The sequence below is a fragment of the Brachycentrus maculatus genome, unplaced genomic scaffold (genome assembly GCF_059751285.1).
Source record: "Brachycentrus maculatus isolate JH-2025_06_01 unplaced genomic scaffold, ASM5975128v1 h1tg000362l, whole genome shotgun sequence".
Lineage (NCBI taxonomy): Eukaryota > Metazoa > Arthropoda > Insecta > Trichoptera > Brachycentridae > Brachycentrus > Brachycentrus maculatus.
Window position 1 is genome coordinate 1,071,324 of NW_028281111.1, and position 12,443 is coordinate 1,083,766.

The window sequence follows — 12,443 nt, forward strand, 5'->3', positions numbered from 1 at the left end:
TTTTGTTTAGTGTTATTATTACGCCATATTAACACGATCGTTATATGATTTTACTTCTTTTGTTGAATTTCAATAATAATAAAATCGCGTTGCTTTCCTTATGAAAGAACACTTTATATTCTTCGACATAAGACATCATTTTTTATTAATTATTTTTTTTGTTCCAGCGGCCTAATTCTGGAATGATTACTTATCCTCGTCAAACCTAACTTCTTTACTAACCTGGTAGTATTTTACGAAAATGGTGCTATATAAATTATCCAAATTAATTATTATTGTCATTATTTATCCTAATTATGAAAACGCAAAATAACGCAATTGGGAAATCTATTTAAAGATATTTAATTGCATTGTGATAGCAATCTATTGATGTAAATAACTCATAACTACATATTTGTACATCCCTAGTTTTAGTATTGAGCCCACGATAATATGTTTATACTAACTTACAATTTTCTTGTTTTTTTCAGCTTGAAGCTGGCGATGTCCTGCTGAATATCAACGGTACGGATGTCAATAGATTGACAACTAAAGAAGGTAAGTTATTAATTCTAGAATTCCGTATTTAAACAGAAAAAACATTTTTTTCTTGCATTTTCAAAAATAAACATTGCATATGATTAACATTCATTTGCATCATCTGTATCCCATTAAATGTATTCCACTCAATCTAAAATCCATGTAGCACTGAGTTGATTACCTCAATTTCATGTATTTGACGATCGGGTAATATTGCGTCGATATACATACATAGTTCAGTGCTTATGGACCAATGCGTACGGTCAGGGGACAAAAGATTTATTCATATTAATAGGAATAAATACTTTCGTACTTAATTATTATGCAAATAAAGAACCACTTATGATGCATATTTTTTTATATTTAAAGAATTATCTTTGTGGTCAGACATTTGAACAAAATCTCAGTTACATCAGTATATATCCTCTCGCCGAGATTTTAGTTTATCGGTTACGGGACATGCGCATCTTTTCGTCTGGGCCATCACATCCATCTATACCAGCACGCAAGTTACACTATACACCGCTAATATAACACTATGTATACACTAGCACCTACACAAAATATTCATCACATGCGTTGTTAGTCGGCCCGAAGACCAGACACCGAGTGCATGTTGGATGTCGGTCCAACTAATAACGCATTTGATTATTTGCATGCTGGTGTGGTGATTGTCTTGATGAAGAAATGGGTGCGTCTGGAAACTATTAGATTAAAATCTAAACCAGTTTCATCACGAGTATTTTAGTTCAAATCATACCCACGTTTCCATGAGAATACTTGGTATAGTTTCTTGCTTCTATGGTATTATATGTTTGTATATTTAGACACTAAGGATTTCGAATCTTTGTGCTTAAACCTCACAAGAACTTCTACCCGTGTTTCAATTTCTTGATTGTTGCCTCAGTTTCGTAGGAGAATATTGTCTATCGTGCAGTCCACTACAATACGTGCTGTATTCTAAATGTGCAAACAGTCTAGCGAGCGTAGGTAGACTGCATCCTTAGATATACGTGGATGACAGTACGGCTGTCCAAACTTTAAATACAGTAAGGGAGATTTTTTGTAGTACTTTTTTGTTGTTGCATTTTTATACTAAGTAGAATCTACTTAATCCAAAAATACAAAAAAAACATACTACATTTTTTTTCCCTTACTGTGTTTTGAGTTTGGACAGCCGAGTAGCGCACATCCCTCGACATATAAGTTGGAAGATTTTATTTCCATAAAGTATTTTTCAGTTCATTCATTTTGGATCCCTGACTGGGTTCTATTTTATATATGTCAGGCAACTGGTTAATTTGGGTTTAGGCAATATATTATAAGGGCCTTACTCCAAACTAAGTTGTGTTTATCGGCTCCACATGTATATTGTGTTATGCCCTCGTGTATCGCGCTAATACGTCTGTTTATCATGATATCACGGCTGTCCAAATTTATAAAACACAGTAAGGGTAATTTTTTTGTAGTACGTTTTTTTTTCCATTTTTGGAGAATTCAAATCTACTTAGTCCAAAAATTCAAAAAAAACGTACTACAAAAAAATGACCCTTACTGTGTTTTGAGTTTGGACAGCCGTTCAGTCATCTTCTTAATTTGGGTATAACGTTTTAAACATCATTATTTCGTAAAAGTTACCCCCGAATCCGATTAATCGTAGCAGCTCGTGTCTAACATCCAAGTTTGTTTGGCGACATTCACAGTCGGTAAACGTAAACAGATTATGCGTAATACAGCAACACATTACCGTGTGGCTTTGTGTTCCCGAGGGAGTCGAGCCACTCGCTAGACGCCAAGCGGCAGGCCAAACCCTGCCGTAACTTAATCTCGGGTTCCTTGATCTGCGAATCAAATCATGAATATCGTAACTGGATGCTGCAGTGCTTTGATGCTGCTACCTGCTAGGGCTTTCAACTTTCCACTCGGTAATTTAATTACTCTACTGCAGACAAACCAGTTTTTAGTATAATAACAATGTTTTGATATTTTAATGAATATTATATATGTATGTATATATATATATATATATATATATATATATATATATATATATATATATATATATATATATATATATATATATATATATATATATATATATATATATATTTATTCTTTGTGATGGTCGTAGTTTTGATTGATTTTAATTTCCTAATGATACTAGCTGTTCTCAGTCAAACGTTGCTGTGGCTCAGTTCAAATGGAAAAGAGAAAAAAGAGTTAGTGCACATTTAATTAAGTGCATACGTTTAATTTCGCACTTCTCGTGGGTATATTATAATTCAATAGCTCTCAAGAAGCACGCTATCCCCCATGAAAGAAGTTTAGTATTGCGTATATTCATTTTACGTCCAACAGATGGCGCTGCCATTGCAGTAAACATGTTTTTACCAGTGACATGTAAAAACACCTGTCACAGACTGTCAAAATTTCAAATCAATCGGCGAATAATTTTAAAACATTAAAGATTTTGAACAAACACACATGAACATGAACATTTTTATTTGTGTAGATTTGACATTGGCAGCATAAACACCCTCATTCATCTTACCTGATTCGTGACATTCTGCTTCTGTTTCAAAACTTTGTCTTGTAAGATCGCGATGCCCGTGTTGGTAGTTGATACAACGCGGATTAATAGCGAGTCTGTTAGGATTTGGAGGCTGGCCGTGTGTGGGTGGTGCGCTAATATATTATTCCTCGGTTCAGATCCTTCGGCCGGTCTTGGCACACTTACCGTGCACGTTTATGGAAATAGATCCGGCGCACCATTATTGACTGCGAATGAGAACGTAATGCGTATATCACATACGAAAATAAGTTGCTATATACACACAATGACCTTAGGCACAGCCCTCGTTTTTTATCCAGATTGTTTCATAAAACTGTTGGAAGATATGGCTTCTGAATTGTCTAGATTATTTCATAAAATTGGGAAGCTATGGCTTCTGAATTGCCCAGATTATCCTATAAAACTTCACGAAGCCTATAGCTTCTGAATTGCTCGGATTATTTCATAAAACAGTAGGAAGTTTTGGCTACTGCACTGTCCAGATTATTTCATAAAACTGTAGGAAGCTAAGGCTTCTGAATTGTCCAGATTGTTTCATAAAACTCTAAGAAGCTATGGCTTCTGAATTGACCAGATTATTTCATAAAACTGTAGGAAGCTATGGCTTCTGAATTGTGCAGATTATTTTATAAAACTGTAGGAAGCTAGGGCTTCTGAATTGCCCAGATTATTTCATAAAACTGTAGGAAGATGTAGCTTCTAAATTACCCAGATTATTTCATAAAACTGTAGGAAGCTATGGCTTCTGAATTGCCCAGATTACTGTAGGACGCGATGATTTTCATTCAGCATAGTGAAAGTTAATTATCCCTGTGATGATTTTAGATATCCTATGTATTATTCTACAAAGATTTACACTAAAAATAGTTTTCACATCATAATTTTCATATAAAACGTAATGCGAGATGACATTTGTGTTTTTATTTACATAGATTCTAAATGATTCGATTCCATCAGCATTGGAATCCCCAGTTCGAAAAGTATGTTTTTGTGTTGTGTGTATATTGAGTTGTAATCCTAGGGCTCTGTCTCGTTTCAAGCCCTTCAGCCTGGGGCTATAACCTTTCGGGTTTACCTCTGTGAGCAGTCTCTGCCGTGATCTCGTTCGTAATTTTGCTATAAATTGTCTTCGAGTTTTGTCGGCACATTGCAATGCGGCAAAGAGTTTATTCCTAATTCTTGCTGTACAATATATTTATTTTCATTAGTCCCTTTTACTTGTTCATTTTTGTGTTTCGTTTCGTAGTTTTAGCTGGGATTTCGGTCTGACAATGCTTAAAGATGACCGTAGGCAATCCTAGATGTTCGAATTGGCTATTTCCCATTTACCGCATGCATAGAAACGGTGAGTTGTTCGCGCAAACCTTTCGCTAAAATATATACTAGTATTATATATTCATAAATAGAGACGTATATATGAATATGCGGTGTGGATAGTAAATGACTAATTGAACTCTGTTTTTCATGTAAGTATTCGGAAATTTCATATTTAAAAAGGGGAATATGAAGACCAACGTTGCGTTTTTGTATCGAGCTTATCGCTCAGAGTGACTTTCTTTACAATAGCTAATACATATTTTTGATGTATTTCCCGATAATTATTTCTGATCATTGGATTTTTAGTATTTCGACTGTCTTGTAATGAATTACTGTAAAACGGGGCTACTTGAACTTTGAAGTGTTACTTGAGTCCAGTACATTTTTTTTATTTAGATCTGTATTTGGTCCATAATAATGAACGTATCGACATGATTCATTGTTTCTTTGGCAGGTGACACTTATTGCCACGATTCGTCCATTATTGTAGACCAAATACAGATTTTTTTGTAGTGGGCTCAAGTAACACATCAAAGTTCAAGTAGCCCCGTTCTATGGTACTTAAATTGAATTAGTTCATCCGTGCAGTATAATTTTTCTCCTGAACGCGACCCAGGCAATTTTCGAACCACTCCCTCATTTTTACCTACTACATATTTATGGACTCAATCAGCCAAGAAAATGAAGTCCAGTAGCATTTCTCGTGGTTATTCTCTGCATATCATTATTCTTCATCCATTCCATCGACCCCAATATGTGTTTACCATATTCACTCACACTCTGTGGTCTTTGGACGAGAATATTTTTTACATCTCTTCGGAGAAAGGTTTCCTTGACCGTATCGGATGTGTGATCCTTCCCCATTTCCATTGCATACCATAGTCACAGTCGAATTGATCGTCCATTTACAGAGTAACGAACCCTTTTCTTTTCGATTTGTAGATTCTCAATATCCTCTCGGGGATGTGATCAAATCCGTACGTTTGAATTTTCGATTAATTCATCTTCATAAAGTAGGTTTATCGTTAATTTTTGTCCTTTATTTTTTAAAGATATTTTTTAAATTTATTTTATATAGATACCATAAGTAGGAATGTCCGGAAATTTAATTGAATTACAATTTAATTAAATTACCTACCAGACATTTGTACTTATAACATACCTCATACTAGTCACGCTGTGCCTCTCCAAAAAGGAGAGTAAGCTCTTACTTGGAGAGGGACTAATTTTTATTGTTTGTACTTAATCGATGAATAATAGTATTTTTTCATTGTATGATTTTTTTTGTGTTTTTATCTATGTTTGTGGTTGTTGTTGGAATTAACATGTATAAAGGCTTTTTTAATAATTTTAATATCTTGTATTTTTTATATCTGTAGGGAAGTAATTGAAATATTTGGTTCCCAAATAATCATCCTTTACATTTTCATTTCTAAATAAGTATCTGTACGAAATTAAGTTTACAAATTACTACCGAATCAATAAATGAGTCGGTAGAGGAAAAACGTAATAACATTTTTGAACGTATAAAGATGTATTATCAATTATTTATTAACTTAGACAAATAGTAATACTTCCTTAATTTCGAACAGTCTATTTGGACTTTTCTATTTATTATAATTACCCATTACTACTCAATGCCTTTCAATAAGAAATAAATCTATCCAATAATAAATCGGTATCATTGATCCAGTAATATGAATGGTAATTTTTATATGTGACATTTCTTTTATTTTATTATAAAACTTAGAGATAAAGGGATAATATTGAACGACTTTGAATGGCAAACAATTTCTTTTAGTGTCGCATACATCATTTTGTTACAAAAAACGGTAAAGGATTATACTAGTTAAAACGTGTAGAAATAAATCTGTCAAATTACGCTCAATAATTTTATGATCATTTCCTAATAACTCGTAGCGGAATATTCTAAAATCACTACTATGCCTCTCCTGAATGTTTGTCGTTTTGGATTTACGATTGTTTTCCTCGTACCCACCGATATATCATCGTTGTATTATTGACTTTAGACAATTGAAAAGAAATATTTATCTATTACTTTTATAAAGTTTTCACGTCAGTCAACTTTATTTCGCGTGTAATGGTGCTCAGACGTGTCCCTAAGCACGTCATTCTCATCTTTCAGTGTTATTGATGTTCCATTCTTCCTGCTGTGAATGAGCCCGTAATGCTCTCTTTTAGGGGTTTACTCCCCTATTTTATGTTATGTCTACAGACAAAACGCCCCATACACTTGTTTTTACGTTTATTTTAATCTGCTATTTTTACGTGGAAGATAGTTACAATTTTACACGATAAAACATTTTTTACGTATTTAGTCAAATTAGTTTAAAATAATAATGATAAGTATAACTATCATATGATACAACATTTTGAGTGTGTCCAAATACTTGTTCACAAAATCTGGATTATCTCCAATTACAGGAGTTATTTTCATATTATTTTTTGACATCTCATCAAAGATGAAGATGAATATGGAAGTCTGGGCATTTACGGGGCTTACGACCGTCATAGGCTGGTTTAAGTGATCACTTTACACACGTGTAACATTCACCAATTCTACCCATTATTGACAACCACACTACTCAAAATAGGAGACCGTAGCAATTGGACTTGGTCCGGTAGTCATGAAGTAGTATTTTTAAGTGGTATTACTCAAAGTAAACGATGAATGATAAGAAGAGTGGTAGAATTTATGATTATATTCATCATAAGGGAACCCGGTCAAGAATGTTTGGAAATCACTGGTATAGAAAAGTGGAAAGAGATCATAATTAATTCCATATTTTGTGTATATTAGATTACCATTAGAATTGTTTGTCTTAATATTGTAATTTAAAAAGTCGGTAATCTGAAACGGCCCGAGCCAACGTACCCGGCGAGCTACCCGGCGACCCGGCACAAATTACGGAATGATTTTATTGTTTACGCAAAGCCGGTTCATGAATGTCAAGTAGAGTAACAATATCAAGATATCGTTAGGATAATCTCCCTTTCAAAGTTTTTATCGGGAGCGCGGAAACTTTCGCCCTTATAAACGTCATCAAACGATCGTTTCCGATTTGATCTTTTGGATTCCACCGTCGGAAATATGATAATATCATGAAGATGAATTGGCGAAAACACAAAGCGCCCCATTTCCCCCCCCTCTCTGGTGTTTTCCTTTGTTATTTTTACATTTCTATCATTATTATCTTTTGTTCCGACCTCTGGGATGGGTCCCCGAGAAACTCGACACCGATCTTAAAATAGCCGAGAAGCCTGATTGCGAATGGCTTTTGTGATTTCTCTTTTCCTAATAAATATTTCGGTGTTTGCAGATATCGTCTTTCTGTTTAAATAATCCCACGAAAGAAAATCATTCCGGCTATAGAAAAAAGTATATCTAGCCCTGACTGTTCTTAAGTCTACAATACAATCCAAAACGCCAACAGTAAAGAGACGCTATGCTGCCAAAAAAATAATTATAATAACTGCCGTGAACATATTATGTATTTTTTGACGTACTTGTTTATAATTTGCGAACAAGATAACATTTCACTTCCAACATAATATTTTATGTACCATTAAGTACGGAGAAATAAAAAAAAAATTGTTGATTCAGTTTTTAATTTTTGTATGTTTTTCTTTGAATTTAAATCAGATAATACATAGATAGGTACTACATTCCGGTTCTAAAATTGATTTTATGTCAGATACAGCTGTTCCGGATTAAAAGGGCATTGTTTTGGAAAAAATTACTGACTTTTTTTGACATCTCAACATTGATGATGAAGATTATAGAAGTCTTGGTATTTACAGGGTTTATGACATGTCATAGACTGGTTTAGTGATCACTCATCACACGTGCAACATTCATTATTCTACCTATGATTGACAACCGCACTACTCAAATCAAACTTCTACATATATAATTAATCTCATGACACTGTACATGTGAGTTCACTAGAAGCATCTATGGTTGGACTGGGTTAGCTTTTATTTACCAGAGACCCTTCTTTTTCGTACGACTTCTTCATCTATGTTGACATGTCAAAAAATGTAAAATTACTAAGTTAGGCAGCCTTTTTCTTGGTTGGATTTATAAACGAACCAAGTAACTGCTGAAATTTCCTATTGCATATAAGAAAATTCTAATTATTGTATTATAAAAACACCCACTGAGTTATAATATCGTGGGTATACTGGTCAAAAAGCGTTAACTCGAAAATATGAAATTTTGACGAATGATGCAGTATTATAAAGTTTTCAACGTTCTTATAAACTGGCAAAATACGCTTAGTAGTTTGAAATGTCATATTTATATGGTTTTAAAAGTAAATTCCACTTAAGGTTTGATAGCGGGTATTTTATACAGGCTAAAAGCTTTTAAGAATAGGGATTATTCAAAAAGGGATTTTAGAGTTGACGTTTTTTGCCAGTATACCCACGATATGATCACACAACGCGATGATCGTATGAATGTTTATTGTTATGTAATAAACGGTGTCCGCGTATGGACACGAGGTTGACAATGCCTTAATTATCCCGGCCACAAATAATCGCAGGTGTACATACTGCGGCGCGCCGGGGTCGTAATCCTCCGGCGGATTTGGGCCGCTATTGGCATACCGGCTCGAGGTTGTGGGAAGCCGCACGCTTGCCGACTGCAAATGTACGCAAATCAGTGCCTACTCGATCACTGTCCGCGTCCTCGATTTCTGGTATACCCACTGAGCATTTCTGATAAATATTAGCGTCGAACAGAACCTCCGGGAGTCGGCGTTCGTAGATATTTTCAGCGATACTCTTTGACCTTTTAATCTGAAATAGATACCTCTTTTGAACTTCTAGCCGCCCAATTTTTAATAATAATAATTTGGATAATTTGTATAGCGCGATTTTCGTAAAATAATACCTCAAGGGCGCTTATAAAGACATGGATAATAATAATAATAATAGGATGATGATGATAATGATATACAAAAATGTAAAAAAATATGTTCTTTATATATAACTATTAAAACATTCAGAGATAAAAAAAGGGTATGGTATAAAAAAAATTGCAGGAAGGAAAAGGACTATTCTTCACTTAGACGTTATTTTTTTACCATTTTTATGACATCTCAAAATACACGAAGAAGAATATAGAAGTCTGGGTATTTACAGGGCTTATGGTCTCTCATAGGCTGGTTAAGTGATCACTTTACATACGTGCAAAAGGTACATTCTTGTAGCGTAACATGTGTTCGTTGTGACACGCCACATTTTTGTGGCTATCTGTTAAATAGAAAAGAAGAAAAGAGAAAGCATACGTTTCTGATATGTTTAAGTTTAAAATACTGTGAGTATACAATATGTAAGCAACTGTCAAGAAGCACTCTGCCCGTCACAGTAAAATATTTATTAAAAAAAACATGCGCGTATTTGGATGCAATGTTGTCATATTTCGAACCAATTAATGAATAACTTTAGGTTTCTAATTTTAAACAAGCAAGCATTTACATTTTTGTTTATAAAGATTGAGAAAGAGAGATAGAGAAATTAGATTCGTCAATTTTTTAAGCAAGATTATGAATCAGGAGAACAATTTACTTAAATTAGTGAAGTTTTTATATTTTCAGGTTTTAAACTGGTCATAAGTACACAAAGAGTAAAGCAAAACGTTGTTTAATTTGACTTTGTTTAACACGCAACCGTACTGCTTAATTTTTACGCTAAACTTTGAATGTATCTCTTCATAATCCACACACATGAATAAGCACGCAACGGAATGCAACCTTTAATGGCACCACGTTGTAAATAATAATACACTAACTACCGTGTGAACTTCCTTTCTATGAAATTTCTAGCTAACATCGTTACCATGTCTATTTTTAATAATTATTATTTACAATTTATTTTATTCTCAAATTCTTGGAAGTTCTATACATATTCTTCCATATTCTTCTAATTCTATGTTGAGATGTCAAAAAAATTAATGTAAAATAACTCCTACAATTGGAGATAATCCAGATTTGTGAAAGTGTATTTGGACACACTCAAAATGTTGTTGATATTCAAAATTACAAAAAAATGTTTTATTTTTATTATCTTCTCTTGCAATAAAAAAATACGAGTATGTCCGGATCGACCGCCGATATCTAAATTCTAAAAGCGTTAAAATAAATCTCCAGAAGTACTACACGTATCTCAACAATACCACACGTATCCCAACAATACTACACGTACTATGGTAGTGATGTGTAGTATTGTTTGCATGCTGTAGTGATGTAGTGATTGTCCTGACGAAGAGACTTGTACGTCTCGAAACCGAGTGATTATAGACGAGTGATTACCTTCTCTACTAACATTACTAACATTTTCGTAAAAAAATAATAAAATAAAGACATGACAATGAATTAGTCCTTCGAGAATAATTGTAGCACACCCGTCTTCTGTTAATAATAATAAATAATAATAATAAAACCCTTATCCGCACCCCAATGGTGCATAGAGCACTGTGTCATATTAACGCAGTGTTATCTTGATCGTTTACACATGAAGGTAATATTGAATAAATATTATTGTCCATGGTAATATTGAATAAATATTACAGTGAAAAAATCACTTATATTTATTTTACCCCCCTTGGGAATCGAACCCGGGACCTCCAGAATGGTAGCCGAGCGTGCTGACCATTAAACTACGGAGGCGGACATAATAATAATACCAAGTGCATTTTCATTCATCAGCAAAAAAAATGGGAACAAGGAGATCACTTTAGCATCTTTCCAAAGCGTTTATCCACAAAGGACATTCCTGAGAATGTAATTGCTGACAGTCGATAGCGGTACTTAGAGGCTTATCTATCTTACCCGAATGCTGAATAAAGGTGTCGGCAATCGTAATACTGTTGACAAACCAAAGGAAGGCGCTAGCAATTTATGCCTGAGAGTTAATTAACAAGACCCTATCACCCCACCGTATTATTGCATGCAGAATCATCATGCTAGGTAACCGAGGACCCTTAAAGCTGTGATGTGCTATTTCTAAGAAATTTAGGATCTTAAATCCCACCCCCCCCCAACGCGATAGTTTATAATTCTCACAGAGCTTTATTGCCGTGGTGATTCTTGGGTTCAATAATTTTCTGAGAATGTCCGGTTACTTCGGTTCGATGCAGTGGTAAAAATTACAAAAGAAGGATAATGAGATGCAGATAAATCATATGTACATGTATTATATATTTATATATAAAACCCTTATCCGCACTTAAATGGTGCATAGGGCACTGTCATATAAACGCAGTGTTATCTTGATCGTTTATACATGAAGGAAAGGTGATCAGCCCTCCGCTTCAGACACCAGTCCATGGTAATTTTGAATAAATATTACTGTGAAAAAATCACTAATATTTATTTTACCCCCCTTGGGAATCGTACCCGGAACCTCCAGAACGGTAGCCGAGCTGACCATTACACTACGGAGGCGGACGGCGGCGGCGGCTATATTTAATAAATAAATAAATAAAATAAGAGAAACCGATGTGGATCGATAAGAGTCTACAATAACATAATATTTACAAAAATAACGAAAAAAGCAAGCATTAAAATAATTTAAAAAATATGTTTACTCAATATACCAAACAATTATTTAAATTTACAATTATTAAATATTTGGCGACTTAGTACTTTAACAACCTTCCTAGAGACACAAAAAAATGAAGACTTTAAAATGCTAAAAAAAAAATCAAATGAATTTTATATATATTAATCTAAGAAAAAAAAAATCAATAAAAATATATTGTAAATCGTAAAACAAGTGTAAGTCCCTCTCCTAGCACAAGAGCTAAGTCTCTTTTTTGGAGAGAACTGCGTTTTTAATTTTAGGATTGTTAGAAATTTTTAGAAATTTAAAAAAATTATTAAAATTGTTAAAAAACATTTTAACCATATTAAATAAATAAAATTTAATAATGTCTAGTAATACAAAAAAAAATCATTCAAAATGGAAGCATAAAAAGGTTTTTTATAAGGGTGTCTGTATAGAGCCG

At 33.8% G+C, this 12,443-nt stretch overlaps 1 protein-coding gene across 7 annotated transcripts in view; it reads left to right on the plus strand.

The window, feature by feature from the left end:
- Efa6 (Exchange factor for Arf 6) overlaps window positions 1-12,443 on the plus strand; it is a 130,070-nt gene that overhangs the window by 73,437 nt on the left and 44,190 nt on the right. For all 7 annotated transcript variants that reach the window (XM_088269762.1, XM_088269766.1, XM_088269767.1 and 4 more), the window contains exon 2: window positions 471-537. In XM_088269762.1, coding sequence (XP_088125888.1) covers window positions 471-537 — 67 coding nt within the window. The remainder of the gene's footprint in view (window positions 1-470; window positions 538-12,443) is intronic.